Here is an 18,262-nt window from a genome sequence, read left to right on the forward strand (position 1 = left end):
GCCTGAATAGCTCATAGCAAAGAGCCATGTACCCTGTACTCCCAAAGCACCTCCCACAGAAGGGGATCACAGGGGAACACAGTTGAATGCCTTCTCCAAATCCACAAAGCACATTTGGACTGGTTGGGCAAACTCCCATGAACCCTCCAGAATCCTGGAGAGGGTGAAGAGTTGGTCCAGTGTTCCACGACCAGGGTGGAACCCGCACTGTTCCTCCTGAATCTGAGGTTCGACTATAAGCCGGACTCTCTTCTCCAGTACCCCTGCATAGACCTTACCAGGGAGGCGGGCTGTCGGAAATGGCAATGCCGTTATAGTGACAGTCAGAGTAATTAGTTAGATTACTCGTTACTGAAAAAAGTAACGGAGTTAGTAACTCCGTTTATTTCAACACCATTACTCCCATCACTGCCCACCAGGACCACTGGGTGCAGTTATTCTGGTCAATGCCTATGCAGGTGAAAGAACAGCTGGGGCCAGGCACATTAGGGCTGTCAAAAGACTCAAGGTGGCATGTGATCTACATCTGGAAAGCAGTAACACCTGCTGCCATAGATCTGAAACTAATGGCGGTGATGTGGGTTTTCCAGCTGCGCATTACATCAAGCCTGCAGAGCACGGAGCTGAGCTTTCTGCACAACCAATTCAGATTCACTGAAAAGCAGGCTCTCTCAGAGATTGTGACTTCAAACTTGCTAAAAGTTTAGAAACTTTCACGTGGCAATTCAGGTAACAGAGTTTTAATGTATTGTTTTGTAGTTATCTTTTTGTCATAGAGATGTCAGGGTTATGTGCATTTGATAGTGTTACCTTTACTGTCTGTCTTGCCTTTTTTTTTGCTGGTTAAAGCATACATGTTTTACATTTTTAATATAGACTACAATGTTATTTTACTGATTTTTTTTTTTTCTTCAAAAAATAAAGGTCCTCATTTCATAGTCGTCTGGTGAGACTCATCACATGAATGGATTTAGAGGGCCATAATATTCATCAATTACCTGTAACTTACTGCAATTTAAAGTTCCATATAACATGCATTTCAGTCTAGTTAACCTCAATCACTTTTGAGGTAAAGAGAAATTATTGATCTCTGGGATAACAGTGCAACATTTAGCCTCAAGGAGTGTCAATTAACCACTGCACAACTATACTTGTGCCTTCTCCAGTACCATAAGTGAGGAAGAACATCATTAAAATGAAACCTCTAAATGATCCTTGGGATAACAGTGCTAGCATTAAACACAAGAGAGTCAGACTTCGTATAAATAACATTTTCCTCTACAATGTATAGATTATTAAAACTAACCAAGATGAAAACCAGAACTCTCATATCAAAACACTTTTGAGACAGATGGTATTTAAGGACTGAAGGAGGTCAAATAGGTTACTTTCCACTTCAATCTCACAATTACTTAAAAACTAGTATTATAAAAGTGTTCTTATCCAGAAATAAATATATATATTTACCGGCATTAATTTGTTGCCTTGTAATTTTTATATATATGGTATTTGATATGGTTATTTAAAATATCCTTACTGGTTGATGCTATTTCTGACTCTTTCTGATATTTTGCATTACATTATTAAGTCATAATAGAGATTATTTCAAAATAAAAGCCTGCTTATGTTATTTCAATGTTTGAACAACCAAAAATGTATCTGGCTTTGTCCCTTTACCTCAACAGAATTGGTGCAAAATAAGTTTGCCTCACTGAAATGCATATTATTTGGAAAATTATTTATTTTAACTTAATTTAACCTGGCAGTTGTTAAACCTTTTTGTTAAGGTGTTAGACTTTAAAGTAAGTTAATAGAACAATATGGTGTAACTTACATTTTTTTGTTATCTGCACAAGAAGGTACAGTAAATACAAAAAAAGAGTGTGCAGGGAAAATAAAAAAAGCCTAGAAAGTACTTTCCCAAAGAAAAAAAAAAATTGAATTTAATTCAATAAAAACACACACACACACACACACACACACACACACACACACACACACACACACACACACAGACACAGTGAGTAGTTGAGTTTTAACATGTTTTTTGAAGCTGAAGAGATTAGTGCAGTTAAAGTTCAGTAAAATGGAATTTGCAATGCTGTTACCACTAAACTGATCATGATGTGCACAGTGGTGCATCTCTTGAAAGACAAGAGTTGCACTGCCCCCCATAGAATTTTAAATAGCCACCATGAGTGTCCTTATACTGAAGTTGGTGGTTCACTACGTATTAGGTTGTCAAACCTGGATTGGACTGGGTACTGTTCATAGCTTCTTGTGGTTGTATGTTTCAGGAAAAGGTTCATTGGGACCAGCTATGGCCACACTATGTTCACTGTGATGGTTTAGCAGTGTCTCTTGTCTGAGAAGTGAGGGGTTGCAATGCATGAACATGGCTTTGTGAAACCAGTGGTCCCACTGTGAAACCAAACCTGTGAAACCACAGCTATGTAGCTAAATGCAGTAATATTTCAAATATCGCAGTATATTGAACTAACAAATACTTGTACCATCTAAAGTGTGCATGCTTTGTCCTACAGCCCCTGTGTAGACTACTGAAATCTTTTTCTTAAGTATCAAGCTGCAACTCTTAGCATGACAGTCTTTCTTTCACACTATGTTACTAAAGCAATACTGCTTACTTGAAAGTAGCATTAAAATAGTCAAATCACAACAAACACAAAAACCCAAGAATATGATTTAATTTGGATAATGTGTCTTATAAGATTATATGGCATAGAATATTTCCATGGTCACTGGTGATATCTATATTATGTATACTTTATACTGTACTTATTTTGACAACTGTACATAATTTTCTGGGTATTGTGTCTGTTACAATGCCCCTTTCTATTCAAAAGACTAGTTATTAGTTATTTCTACGGGGATCTCACAACAGTTGAATTATCATAAATCATGTGCATACATAAATAATTCAAACATCTGTTTTATTATGGCATTATGGTTAAGCCTTTATTTGGTTCATAAATTTAAGAAACTGTTCTCTAATTTCTTTTGTTCTTACTCCATAAATAATTGGGTTGAAACAGCTTGGAAAGAGTAAGTACATTGTACTCAGAAAGACACGAATGCTGGAAGAAAAATTATTTCTTATTCTGTAGGACATAAAGGCAATCAATGCAAAAGTTATAGCAACTCCCATGACAATTGTATGTGTAATACAAGTGTTAATAGCCTTTAAGTGAGACCTCCCAGATTTTAACACAGATGCAAGTATTACTAAATAAGACACCGTAAAGAAAGCAACATCAGCAGTTGATATTATAAAAGCAGCTGTAAGTCCTACTAAGTTGTTAATAGAAATATCTCCACAGGCCAGTTGAACCAACGCCATATGTTCACAAAAACAGTGATCTATTTCATTTTTCATACAAAACTGCAATTTTCCAGCCAAAGAAACCATAGTGGTAATTCAGATCACATTTCTAATAACTGGTCCAATAACAAACTTGAAAAAGTTGTGTATTTGCATATATTCATGATAATAAAGTGGCCTGCATATAGCAAAGAACCGATCCAGAGCCATCCACACCAGTAATGTAGACTGAAATGAACCAACACAATGAATACAAAACATTTGTATTAAACATCCCACAAGTGAAATCCCATTCCAATTGAATAAAAAGCTAAGTAGCATATTTGGGGCGAAAAATATTGGCAAGCACAGGTCCACAACGGCCATCAGACCGATTAGTACACACATCGGAGAGTGCAGAGCTCTCTGAGATATAATCAAATATATGAGAATGGAGTTTGACGTAGTAGATAATAAAAACATAAGAAAATAGGGAATTAACAGAAAAGGCCTCCATTCCCCCAACTCATTGAAACCATTGAACTTAAAAGTGACGAACGAAAAATTCTGTACAGGAAGATCTTGCATGCTGCTCAGTGCGCTTTAAAAATGAGAACTTTACACGTACATTTAACCAAACTGCCAAATAAGACTTATAATCAATATCAATAACTACTAATGTTGATACTTTCTAAATTTATTGGTGATACTTTATCTAATGCTGTACTAGTATGTTAAGAACAGTGTAATCTGATTACATGTTAGTTATATTCTCTATTCATGAAATTACATTGCTCTATCTTAATGCAAGTTTGATCTGTATGCAAACTGATCTATAGTTAATGTTATAGACAAACCTAGGCAAAAAAGAGTCTTAGTGACATTACAGGTGCATCGTGCTCTTTAGTATGTGAAAAAGTAATATCTATGTTAATGGCTAGTCAACAGTCAAAGCAAGCTGTATGACAGAAAAACATCTTTTAGTACTTTTATAATCTCTTAATGATATATTTCACATCAAAACAGAATGTAAAAATTATGCATACTCTGTATGACTCCTTATATTGGTCCTTTTAGAGATGACAAAACAACACTGTGTTGCAACCTGTGTTATAGCTGCTTGTTATGTACCATCTTTGCCTTCCTAACATTTTAATAAAATCTGACACTTGTCCCTGACTTTATACACAACTCTGCATTCTCATGAGACTATGCTATAAGCCTACAGGACAATGAAATGAAAAAGCCCTGTGTATCTCCACTCTACCCTGTCTCCCACCTGTAAATAATCACCATAACAGCTGTTCTCTATTATACAACCCCAATTCCAATGAAGTTGTGTAAAACATAAATAAAAACAGAATATGATGACTTGAAAATCCTTTTCAACCTATATTCAATTGAATACACTACAAAGACAAGATATTTAATGTTCAAACGGATAAACTTTATTGGTTTTTGCAAATATTCACTCATTTTGAATTTGATGCCTGTTTGGAACATTCCACAGGTGAACAGGTCAATTGGAAACAGGTGAGTGTCATGATTGGGTATAAAGGGAGCATCCCTGAAAGGCTCAGTTGTTCACAAGCAAGGATGGGGCGAGGTTCACCACTTTGTGAAGAACTGCGTGAGCAAATAGTCCAACAGTTTAACAACATTTCTCAACGTGTAATTGCAAGGAATTTAGGGATTTCATCATCTACAGTCCATAATATCATAAAAAGATTCAGAGAATCTGGAGAAATCTCTGCAAGTAAGCAGCAAGGCAGAAAACCAACATTGAATGCCCGTGACCTTCGATTCCTCAGGCGGACTGCGTTGAAAACTGACATCATTCTGTAACGGATATTATCACATGGGCTCAGGAACACTTCAGAAAACCACTGTCAGTGAACACAGTTCGTCTCTCCATCTACAAGTGCAAGTTAAAACTCTGCCATGCAAAGTGAAAGCCATATATCAACAACACCCAGAAATGCAGTGGGTAACTTGCACATCTGTGAAGGCACCATTAATGCTGAAAGGTAAATTCAGGTTTTGGAGCAACATATGCTGCCATCCAAGCAACGTCTCCTTCAGGGACGTCCCTGCTTATTTCAGCAAGACAACGCCAAGCCACATTCTGCACGTGTTACAACAGCATGGCTTTGTAGTAAAAGAGTGCGGGTACTAGACTGGCCTGCCTGCAGTCCAGACCTGTCTCCCATTGAAAATGTGTGGCACATTATGAAGTGCAAAATACAACAACGGAGACCCCGGACTGTTGAGCAACTGAAGTTGTACATCAAGCTAGAATGGGAAAGAATTCCACCTACAAAGCTTCAACAATTAGTGTCCTCAGTTCCCAAATGTTTATTGAGTGTTGTTAAAAGGAAAGGTGATGTAACACAGTGGTAAACATGCCCCTGTCCCAACTTCTTTGGAACGTGTTGCAGGCATCAAATTCAAAATGAGTGAATATTTGCAAAAAACAAAATAAAGTTTATCCATTTGAACATTAAATATCTTGTCTTTGTAGTGTATTCAATTGAATATAGGTTGAAAAGGATTTGCAAATCATCATATTCTGTTTTTATTTATGTTTTACACAACGTCCCAACTTCATTAGAATTGGAGTTGTACACAGAAACAGGGAAAAAGGTGTTAAAGGATATGTTTGATACTTTTAATCAAACTAAGAATTTTTTTATCATGACAATAACATGCTGTCAAAATGGTATTCACTAAGGCAGAGTATCTTTCTTAACAGATTGACAAAGGTGTTTTGGAAATGTAAATTCAAGGCATTCGAGATGTCCCCAGACTTGTGACCAGGACCAATGTACATGTCTTCTTGCGGTTGGCACGGTAATATAATTTCAGCTGTGGCTAGCACCTTCTCTGATTTGACAACAGGAAAGGAAAATGATGCTGCCACTGTTTACAAAGAACCCTTTTTTCAAACTAAATAGAACTATTTGACTTTTTAAGAGAGTAAGATATTAGTCCCCAAATATGGGACAATTTAATCTCAAATGGCAGATATGGGACAATTTAATCTCAAATGGCAGATATGGGACAATTTAAGGAGCAGGGACCACAAAACTCACAGCTGAAACAATTCAAATGCCAAACACAAGGTAATTTAAAGAGCTGTGACACACAAAAATTCACGGCTAAAAACCACTTGGTTCAAACACCAGAAATTAGCTAATTTATGTTGCAAAGACCAGAGGTTGACACTAACCAATTACAATGACCCTTTTTACAGTACATTTTTCCTAGTAATGGTACTTCTTTAGCTGAATTAAATTATAGAACTTTTACTTGAGTTCTAATGAATTTAACTTTATTTTTAATAACCATTACAGAGTAACAATAATGTGTATTTCAGCTTATAAACCAAGCAAGTAAATTAAAAAGACTCAGCTCTGAAAGCCAATCAAAGTACAACCACTCCCAGTTGCAGAACACTTCAGGCCTAATGTTTTCAGAGACATAAAGCTCAGTGGAGACAAAAGGAGAATAATGTAACCAGCTCGAAGAATATACTTTATCCGATATCATCTTTGTTCTTTTCAAATGAAGTATGCCTCACAAAATGTCTCGAAAACTCTGCTTTTCACAACTCAACTTCCATCCAGAGAGAGCGTTACAGTTAGCAGACTGGCTAACTAATCTTAGCTTAACAGATATTGTGCTCTTTTCACTATTTCCTTCTGAAATTGCTGTTTTGCATTCACATGGTGGCTATTATACTTAATAGCTGTTGTATTTTATTGTTTGTTGTATGGTTTTAGTGCCTGTCAGTTAGCTACTTTCAGCTGTTCATTCACTCTGTTTACTCATATAATTAAGATGTTTTGGAGATATACAGCTGTATACGGCTGTGATACAGGAAATCTAGTCTAATACAAAAATGGAGTTAACTCAGTACTCTCTCAGTATTAACAGATTGTAATTGTGAATATACAGAAAACCAAAGCACTAAAACAAGTTTTTCAATAAACAAGTTATTCACTCTTGCTTGAGTTTGTGCTTTATCAATACTTTTTACTTTTAGTCAGATAAAGTGTGAGTACAGTACTCTTACTTAAGTGGGGATTTTCAATACTAACCATCTAATCATCCCTGGTTAGGATACAGTAAGGTTCACGGCTAAAGCTAAAACAAACATGCATGCCAGTTTTTAATGGAGTGCCGCCTGAGGAGTTGAAGATCACAGCCATTCAGTTGTAGTTTTTGGCCTTGCTTTTCATGTACAGAGATTTCTCTGAATTACCCGAATCCTTTCATGATATTATGCACAGTAGAGGGTGAAATACCTAAAATCCTTGCAGCCATTCGCTGAGGAAAGTTATTTTGGATTTTGGAGCCTTAATTATCTTTGGACTGGCCTGGATGCTTCTTTTATATCCAAGCATAATTGCATCACCTGCTTAAGATGATTTTTGAACATTGTAACAGACTTAAATTGCTGTAACTTGTCACAACTTTTTTGGAATGTGCTGCAGGCATCAATTTCAGAATTGGCATATAGTTACAAAAAAACAATGAAGTTCACAGAATGGTAGAACATTAAACATCTCTTTGTAGTTTTTTTTTTATCCATGTTAAAGTAGATTTTAAACTACTGGCTTTGTTTTTATTTACATTTTACCTACTATCAAAACTTCTGCAGAATTGTGTTTGTATTTGTAACGATTAGCTCAAGTAACAGGAAATGACAGGAAGTCATGATCCTTGAAAGCAGGTTAGGGACAGTCTAGAGAAGGATCATCTCTGGACTCAAAGCTAGTATCCAACTCTCAAGTAATACACTTAGATTTGTCTGCCAAGGTGGCCGTCTAGCCTCTGTCCCTTGGAGCTGGAACCCAATGGGACAGACTTTGTGGTAAGCCGAGGCTAATTTTAGCTCCAGAGAGGTTATGACCAAGTGCTCATCAGTCATCCAGACAAACAAAAAAGAAAACTCAGAAGAATGACAAGGAGCTCCCCTACATCACCATACAACAGCAGGCCATTGAACTTAGAAACAGGCTCCAGGTTCTGCCATTGCCAAATTCTCCATGGTCGTGGTCATGACAGTACAGGTTCCAATGGCCAATACGAAAAGGTCGCAAGACAGACGTGACTAACAGAACACAGGCTAAATAGAGAACTAATAGCAAATGTACAACTCAAACAAGCATACCTCAAACAAACAAAACATCCAGCAAACAACAATTCAAACAGCACATCAAGCATCACACAAACATCCCAAACAAGCAAACAAACAAACACCAACACAGACCAGGGCAAACACAGGGCTTATATAACAGAGGCAAGACGAGGGACAGGTGGGAAACAGGTGGTATCAATCAGGGCTGGAGTCGGACAACAAGGGGCTGGACTGAACCAAAACAAAAGCACATGGAAGATCAAAAGTAAACAAAAAGCACATGGAGGAGTGGGAGGAGCACTCTGCTGTCAAATGCGTCATCCATATAGGTACTAATCAGACACATCAGGCATGCATAATGCACATAGGCAGTAATCAGACACACATCATGCATGTAGGCACTATATCAACATTACTGATAACTTCAATTTGTTTAGGGAACAGAGACCTCGGCTTAGGCCAAATGGACTTTAACAACGCCAGATTGGAAATTCTCACAGTAAAACTGCTATATGACATATTTCTGCAAACTGCTGCCAGCAAAGGTAAAGATGAGCAGCAAACCTCTCCATCTCTTCTCAGATAGATTGTGCACACACCGAGAATTAAGATAAAACAAACTTTTTAACATGCTTGACAGTAGACATTACTGGATAAAAACCCACAGCCCGTCTTTTCCTGTCCACGACTAAATGCCATCAATCTTAATAGACCATTCAAGTCTGAGTTTCATGCCTCTAAAACCACTGAGACAGCAGTTGTTGAACTTGTCAAATGATCTGAGAACAATCAGGGGACTCTGATTGTCAGTCTGGCAAGTATTCTTAGATCTCAGTGTAGCCATGGATACATTTGTTAATGAGATTTTACTTGACCAACTACAGGACTTGGCCTCTCTGAGTTTCTAGTGACTGTAACTGTTATGCTGCATTAGGTATGTTTCAGTGGCATACAGTAGCTTGAGGTATTAGAGCACTTAGGTTCAGACAAATCAAACAATAAAGCAAGGAATTCGCTTTTAATAACAGCTTTTTATATGGCCCTAAGTTCAGGATTATTCTTCCTGAAAGCCTGCAAACAATCCATACTATTAGTGTAAGCATCTGAAAACATGCTTAACGAAAACTGATTTTAGGTGAAATCTGTGCTTTTTGCATTGTCTTTTTATATTCATAATTTCTCTTATTTAAGATTTAATTATCTCAGAAATGGTCAAACTTTTTTCTCATTTCAAAGCAAAATCTAATTACAGCTGCCACCCATCAGTTATTATTTATTTCATTTTTAATTTTGTTTAATTTCTTTCATTACAGCTGTGATACACTGTGATCTTACTTTTAGCAATTTGTCAATATGTGTAAAACAGCTATATGTTTTTATCTTTTTCTTATTTGTAATAATAATAATAATAATAATAATAACAATAATGATAATAATAATTCTAACAACATAAAAATATGCACCCAGACACAAAAAGGGCTGCAATACATAAAGCTTAGAATCAAAGTTGTTTTGGGGCAGATACTTGCTATCAGGCTCTTTGTCAATGGGCTAATGGCGAATGAGGCTAGACAGGTATGTTTATTGTTGGAAATTGGAAGGTCTTTTTTGTATTCTTGCATACTTTGCTAACTTTCTACAAGTAATTGTTAGACTGAAGAGCATGGCTTACTCAACAGCAGAAATCTCATATCAGATAAGACGGATGATAAACTAAAAGTAAGCTACCCTGTTACCCAGATATATCAGTGTGGTTCACTTTCATTGGCAATCAGACACTGGTCTGTCTTATATGAATTGGTTTTGTTCTACATTATGCCGTCCAATCACTTTAGCTTAGTATTCACTTCCAGGTTTTCTCCATACCCGATTGTGCTGCCCTGAGCAGATGTTCCTTAACTAAATTGTGCCTTTCATAAAGGAAAAAAGTTTGCTGCACCGCTCTTTGAGATCAAGTGCTGTACCATATTATCTCAGCGCACAAGTGCACTGATCACTCTTTAGATCAGTGGCTTGCCTAGCAATGAGGATTAACTGTCCATAGAGCATTCCATTGGTTGTGGAACATGTGTATAATTCATGCTGGGTATTAAAGTGACAGAACACTGATGGATGACAATAATAGAAATTGAGAATTCTGTCAAAGGCCAACAGACACAATGCTGTGTTGCAGAATACTATATAACATAACACAGTATTACTTTCATGCTAGAACGCTTAATAGAATTTTAGATGGCTACTGACAATTTCTGTAGTAATAGCCTCTACATTATGTTACATTTTTAAATTTGTATTGATGAAAATTAATGATTTTCCTCTAGGAATGTAGTAGCCAGGTGGTGTAAGTAGAACATACATACAACAGTGTCCAAAGATGTGTGCTGATTAATATGCATAAGATTCCATAGTAATAACACATAAAAAGATGTGTCAATAACTAATGTACATTTTTAAAGAAACATTTAAAGAAATATTTATTTCTTGATGAAGAACTTTGCACTCATTGAAAATAACATGCTATGACTGCTGGTTCATACTGTTAGAAACTCACAACCCTTGAATGTTACTGAATAGAGCGCTTACATAACAGTGCTTCAAACTGCATTATTATACAACTGTAATAAAACATTTTCTTGGTTCATGAATTTCAGAAACTGTTCTCTAATTTCTTTTGTTCTTACTCCATAAATAATTGGGTTGAAACAGCTTGGAAACAGTAAGTACATTGTACTCAGAAAAACTCGAACACTCGGTGAGAAATTATTCCTTATCCTGTAGGACAAAAAGGCAATCAAAGCAAAAGTTAAAGTAAATGTCATGACAATTATATGAGTAATACAAGTGTTAACAGCCTTCAAGTGAGACTTTCTAGACTTTAGGACAGATGCAAGTATTATTACATAAGACAGAGTAATGAAAAGAAAATCTGCAGTTGGGATTAGAAAAGTAGCTACAAGTCCTATTAGGTTGTTAATAGAAATGTCTCCACATGCCAGCTGGACCAAAGCCATGTGCTCACAAAAACAGTGATCTATTTCATCGGTTGCACAGAAAGATAGTTTTCCAGCTGAAGAGACAATTGTAATAATTAGGATTATATTCCTAATTACTGGCACAATAATAAACTTCAGAAAGTTGGGCATTTGCATATATTTGTGATAATAAAGAGGTCTGCATATAGCAAAGAACCGATCCAGAGCCATCCACACCAGTAATGTAGACTGAAATGTGCCAACATAAAGAAGGCAAAACATCTGTATCAAACAGCACACAAGTGAAATCCCATTCCAGTTAAATAAAAAGCTAAGCAGCATATTTGGTACAAAAAATACTGGCAAGCACAGGTCCACCACAGCCATCAGACCAATGAGTACACACATGGGAGTGTGTAAAGCTCTCTTAGATATAATTAAATAAATGAGAACAGAGTTTGAGGTGGTGGACAATAAAAACATAAGAAAATAGGGAATGAACAGAAGAGGCCTCCATTGTCCCAAATCATGGAAACCACTAAGTTTGAAAGCTGTGAACGAAAAGTTCTGTACAGGAAGATCTTGCATACTGTTCAATGCCTTGGTACATTTAGCATTTCCATCAAAAATATGTCTCAAACACTGAACTAAAAGTCTGTGATTTACTGGTATCAGTACTTACAAGGTTTTAGTAAGAACTTTCTAAAAATGAATATTTGTGAATAAAAACACTACCGCAATGCTATGGCAATATTAAACATTTACATGCAAACTTCTATTATTTACAATTCTTATATACAATTATATAATCCTTCTAGATGGACAGACATTCCCTATGTAGTGATTTATAGTCAATGCTGCCTAGACACCAAAGGAAAAGTAGAATGTTACTGGCTTTACAGGTAAATCAAGCTTTTAAAATGCCTTTAAGAAAAATGTAAACAGAAAGTAGTTCAGTAGACTTGTGAAGCTGCATGAGAGGGAACCATCTCCAGCATCTCTAGCAAGCACACACACTGTACATAGTACAATAAAGACAACACATATTCTGTCTGGATCTTTGATAAACGAAACTCTTGAAATCTCTGCTGTGGTACAACTGCTCACTATGTATACTCTCTGCCTTCCCAAACCTTGACATATGTCTATATACAACTTGTTATGCTCTCATGAGACTAATCCCTCTTCCTACAGGCTTTCACAAATAGAGATGGGAAAGCCCTGTTTATCTCCACTCCACTTTCAAGTTTCCAGTTAATTATGTAAATTAACCTGCGTAATAAATTGTTTTTACTGTATCAAAAAAATATATCATTTTCAATCAATTCTCTACCAACTAACACACTCTGACCTAAATTTTAGTGTAGTCCTTCAGTCACAGAAATCAATAAGCAGAAGTGGAAACTAGATTTTTTCTGTTACATTTAGTTAAGTAAATTGACATATAAATTTGACTTGTATAAGTTTATATTTATAATATTTAAATGAAGAATACATTAATTCTTACCTTAATAATGTAAATAATGTGTTACAATGCTGAAACGTAGTTTTAAGTCTAACACAGCCAATAAAATACAAAAATAAAGGACTTCTTGTCTAAATCGTCCATAATCTGTACTAAAATCCAACCACAAGTTATTGTAACAAACAATGTGTATTTACAGCTATGTTTTCTTTTCTGAGTTCATGTGGTGATCTCCATCACAGACACAAGCAAGAGTTTAATGCATTGCTGTGTGAGTGATTGATGGTCACAAGCCTCTATTTGTGGTTCCCTTTCAATCATTTCACTCTGTACAGCACAGACTGCATGGGATAACAGGGCCTTGCGTGTATGGCTGAACATCTGCAGCAATGCATAGTGAGGCCAATGTCTCCCTTCAGCTTACCTCGCTCCATCTCACAATCTAGGAGTCGCAGGATCAGCCATGCTTCCTTCTAAGCACTGCCACTTTTCCTTTTACCATGCTCAAGCAGGTTCAACAACAGCTACGAGTTTAGTCATCTTCTTACAGACACACATGGCAATGTGTCTGGCCAGACTGGCTGGCCTGGGAAATGGCATCAACCTTTGTAGCTGATGCCATCAAAAATTCCAGACAAAGACCAGATGACCTGGATGAGCCAGTCTCCTCAGTGGAACTGTCTGGTCAGTCACTCGAAGTCATCTAGGCCAAATCTGTGTCAAGGAAAAAGCAGACTGCTGCCCTCTACACATGCAAGCCTTCTGTGCCACTTCCACCCAGAAAGAGGTCTGCTGCAACGGCTTCTCCAGTGGAATCCCCCTCTCAAGCAGCAGCCACCTAAGGAGTGATCACAGGTGTCTTCAGCCAGACACACAAGGGCATTATCCCATACAGTAAGGGTTGTACCTTGCTTCTCTTTCAGGAAACAATAGTTTTATTCATGACTGTACATTTTCTGCCTTTTCCCTTGTGCACAAATATTCCACAGTCAACTGTCAGTGGTATGATAACAAAGTGGAAGCAGTTAGGAACGACAGCAACTAGGCCATGAAGTGTTAGGCCACCTAAAATGACAAAGCAGGGTCAGTTTATGCTGAGGTGTATAGTGTGCAGAGATCACCAACTTTCTGCAGAGTCAAACACAACAGGCCTCCAAACTTCATGTGGCCTTCAGAATAGCTCTAGAACAGTGTGTAGAGACCTTCAAGGAATGAGTTTCCACAACCAAACAGCTGCATCCAAGCCTTACCTCACCAAGCACAATGCAAAGCGTTGAATGCAGTGGTGTAGAGCACCACCACTGTACTCTAGAGCAGTGGAGACGTGTTCTCTGGAGTGATGAATCATGCTTCTCCATTTGGCAATCCGATGGATGAGTCTGGGTTTGGTGGTTCCCAGGAGAACGGTACTTGTCTGACTGCATTCTGCCAAGTGTAATGTTTGGTGGAGGGGGGATTATGGTATGGGGTTGTTTTTCAGGAGTTGGGCTTGGCCCCTTAGTTTCAGTGAAAGGGACTCTTAATGCCTCAGCAGGCCAAGAGGTTTTGGTCTTTGTGGGAACAGTTTGGGGACAGCCCCTTCCTGTTTCAACATGACTGCACACCAATGCACAAAGCAAAGCCCATTAAGACATGGATTAACTAGTTTGGTGTGGAAGAACTTGACCTCAACTCGATAGAACATTTTTGGGATGATTTAGAGTGGAGACTGCAAGCCAGGCCGTCTCATCCAACATCAGTGTCTGACCTCACAAATGCACTTCTGGAAGAATGGTCAAAATTGTGGAAATATTTGTGGAAAGCCTTCACAGAAGAGTTGAAGCTGATATAGCTGCAAAGGGTGGGCCAACATCATATCAAACCCTATGGATTAAGAATTGGATGTCACTCAAGGTCATATGCGTGTGAAGGCAGATGAGTGAATACCTTTTGAAATATAGTGTATCTTAAGTATGAAAACAAAAAGGTAATTTAAGAGGTACAACATTACTTTGTCTTACATGATGTTAAATTTGTAATGCTACATAGGTTAAGTACAGTTTGTACGGCTAGATGCCATTTTTCAAATGGCTAGTTAAATACCATACTTCGATCTAGAAATGCCATTAAGAAATTTGATAAAGAAAGCTGGATTTTAGCTTTGTAGTCAGATTTCTCAGTGCATGTACAGTCTTACCTGGATTTCAAGTTCAAGAACTTTTTAAATTTGGTTTTCTGTGTATATGCAGAACAGACTGCTGTACTGGCAAAAAGCAATCAGCATTGACACAAGATGGCATAGTAGTCCATCTGTTTCTCTGCACACTTTGTTAGCCCCCTTTCACCCTGTTCTTCAATGGACAGGACCCTCATATGACCACCACAGAGCAGATATAATTTTTGGGGGGATCATTCTCAGCCCTGTAGACACACTGATTTGGTCGTGGTGTGTTATGCTGGTACAAGTGGATCAGAGACTTCAGTGCTGCCAGTCAATGTATAAACTCCATATACTGTAGTTTTTGCTTTTTTTTTTTTTTTTTTGAATACTGGAAAAATGTCTGTATTTTTTTTTTTGTATCGATAGACTAAGAATAGAAATAACTGTTGACCACTGCATATGCTTTGTAATTGCAAATTGTGATTGCCAATGAAAATCTCATCCCTACGATCTGACCAGCATTCCAGTGTGAACAACACCTATACAATACCTTAACATTTATTTAATTAGTGTCATTCTGTACATTGGCTATGTTGTGTCATCACATCATAAACAAGTTTAATATAAAGTTACTTTTTTTTAAAGATGCCCCACAACATATCTGTGCATGGACCCATATTATTTTACATTACTGTGCTATAGGTTAAATGCAAAGACAATCAGCAGGAAAATTACAGTTGTAGAATATACTCCCCCGCCCCTAAGATTTATGGCTGTTTGACTAAGTATGTCTGTTTCCTATTTATTTCATATTTCTTGACAACTAATTGATCGGGTCTTGTACTTTTCTTTCCATCTTTAATACATGGGCTTGACCCATTACACTGCAGCCTTTAATGCAAGAACCTAAGGTCTGTTTTTTCCTAAAATTGATATTTTAATATGAATAACAGAACAATAAACCCACCTTGACATTTTTGTTTAATGAATGGATAGTGCTTCATACATTACATTATTTACTTATGAAATATTCCTTGGATTTGCTTCCTGCAAAATTAAGTGTGTTTATATGCACCCAGTAATCCAAATCATCATCAGATTTCTGCAGTATCCGATTATTCTACTTGTCATGTAAACATGATTGAATTTCTTAGATCAGATTAAGGTCATGAAATCTAATTAAGAAATCCGATAAAGAGAGATGGATTTTAGCTCAGTAATCAGATGTGGATGTAAACTCTTCCTTTGGATTTCTCAGTCGGCACTGTGCAAAAACTGGCCATGATACCAGAAACAAGCAAAGCAAATGGCAAAGATGTATGTTCATATTTTCAGGTCTAGGAAAAAAAATTTTATAACCTAATTACTGCCCAACTCCTGCAGACCCACAGTTTCCAAATATCTAATTACTCAAGTGCATGTAAACGTGTTTTATTTGAATTACTGACAAAATCTGATTTTCTGCAGTTATCAGGTTATTGAGTGCATGTAAATGCACTCATCGACAAAACTTCAAAAGGCCTAGTTCAGTCCTTTGTTTTGTTCCCCCCAACTCTTCTTGTTCAATTATAAGCTTTTTTAATTCTTTATTCATTTCACCTAACTTCTACATTGGGCTTCACCACTAAAAATAGAAATGTGATCCTTTTTATGTTTTGAGGAAACCTATTGATTTTTGAGCTGGTATAATTATATAATGTGACTCAGTATATTGATGCATTATTTTGGAAAGATCTTCATTTGATTTAGGAATTTCAGAAACTGTTCTCTTATTTCTTTTGTTCTTACCCCATAAATAATTGGATTGAAACAGCTTGGGAAAAGCATGTACATTGTACTCAGAAAGACACGGCTGTTTGGAGAGAAATTATTTCTTACTCTGTAGGACATAAACGCAATTAATGCAAAAGTGATAGTAACTGTCATGACGATTATGTGTGTAACACAAGTGTTAATAGCCTTTAAATGGGACTTCCCTGATTTCAGGACAGAAGCAAGTATTATTAAATATGATACTGTGATGAAAAGAAAATCTGCAGTTATGATAAGAAAAGCAGCCAAAAGTCCCAACATGTTGTTAATAGAAATATCTCCACATGCCAGTTGGACCAATGCCATATGTTCACAAAAACAGTGGTCTATCTCATTAGTCTCACAAAAGGATAATTTCCCAGCCCAAGAGATCATTGTGATAATTAATACCCCATTTCTGATAACTGGAAAAATAATGAACTTTAAAAAACTGTGGATTTCCATATATTTGTTATAGTAAAGTGGTCTGCAAATAGCAAAGAACCGATCCAGAGCCATCCACACCAGTAATGTAGACTGAAATGTGCCAACACAATGAATGCAGAACATTTGTATTAAACATCCCACAAATGAAATCGCTTTCCAGTTCAATAAAAAGCTAAGTAGCATATTTGGGACAAAAAATATTGGCAAGCATAGGTCCACACCGGCCATTAGACCAATTAGTACAAACATAGGAGAGTGCAAAGCTCTCTGAGATATAATCAAATATATGAGAATGGAGTTTGAGGTGGTAGACAATAAAAACATAAGGAAATAGGGAATGAACAGAAAAGGCCTCCATTCTCCCAAATCATGGAAACCATTCAGTTTGAAGGCTGTGAATGAAATGTTTTGTGCAGGAACACTTTGCATCCTGCTCAGTGTTTCTGTATGATCAACATTTTAACAACACTTTTGAGTCTTCAAAGATACACTTACTTTGTGCTAAATTTGAACAAGACTAGTAAAGGATTATTATCCTAACAGTAATCATATATGGACTTTGATACTGGAAATGAATATGATATAAAACCATCCAGGAAAACAGGAAAAAAGTCTTGTATTATTCACATGTTAGCCACATAACAATACTTAAAAAGCTATTCTGTATAAATATTCTACACATAAACCTGTTTGAGGGGAAAACAGCTAAACAGCTATCACTATTAAAACAGTAATAATATTCAGATATAAACATTCAAAGGCATAAACTATAAACTAGATTGTACAAAGGCAACACAAGAACTTGGCAAATATTCCTCGAGGTCACTGCTGAACAGAAAATGCACATGTTCAACAGTTGCTTACCATGGATTCTATTTTACAGCCTGACACATGACAGAAGCATGACGTGTCTCTGTCTCTATATACTCTCTGTTGTTCCTAAGAGATTATGCTCAATTTGGGGACATGCTAAGGCTGTTTATCT

General features: G+C 36.8%; 2 protein-coding genes and 1 pseudogene across 2 annotated transcripts; all 3 read right to left on the reverse strand.

Annotated features, from left to right (window-relative positions):
• Positions 1-2,968: 2,968 nt before the first annotated feature.
• On the reverse strand, positions 2,969-3,913 carry LOC108440372 (annotated as a pseudogene).
• A 7,143-nt stretch (positions 3,914-11,056) lies between these two features.
• On the reverse strand, positions 11,057-12,028 carry LOC108440371 (olfactory receptor 52K1-like). Its single transcript, XM_017719212.2, has one exon. It carries the CDS (start codon positions 12,020-12,022, stop codon positions 11,057-11,059), a length of 966 nt encoding a protein of 321 aa, XP_017574701.1. The 5' UTR covers positions 12,023-12,028.
• Positions 12,029-16,758: 4,730 nt separating this feature from the next.
• On the reverse strand, positions 16,759-17,712 carry LOC108440383 (olfactory receptor 52K2-like). The gene has a single exon (XM_017719222.1). The coding sequence runs from the start codon at positions 17,704-17,706 to the stop codon at positions 16,759-16,761; it is 948 nt and encodes a 315-aa protein (XP_017574711.1). The 5' UTR covers positions 17,707-17,712.
• Between the last annotated feature and the right edge of the window lie 550 nt (positions 17,713-18,262).

Source organism: Pygocentrus nattereri, chromosome 17 (genome assembly GCF_015220715.1).
Source record: "Pygocentrus nattereri isolate fPygNat1 chromosome 17, fPygNat1.pri, whole genome shotgun sequence".
Taxonomy (NCBI): Eukaryota; Metazoa; Chordata; class Actinopteri; order Characiformes; family Serrasalmidae; genus Pygocentrus; species Pygocentrus nattereri.

Excerpts from the sequence above, each read along its gene's own strand:
- LOC108440383 (XM_017719222.1), bottom strand. The coding sequence starts at position 17,706 with ATGCAAAGTGTTCCTGCACAAAACATTTCATTCACAGCCTTCAAACTG.
- LOC108440371 (XM_017719212.2), bottom strand. The coding sequence starts at position 12,022 with ATGCAAGATCTTCCTGTACAGAACTTTTCGTTCACAGCTTTCAAACTT.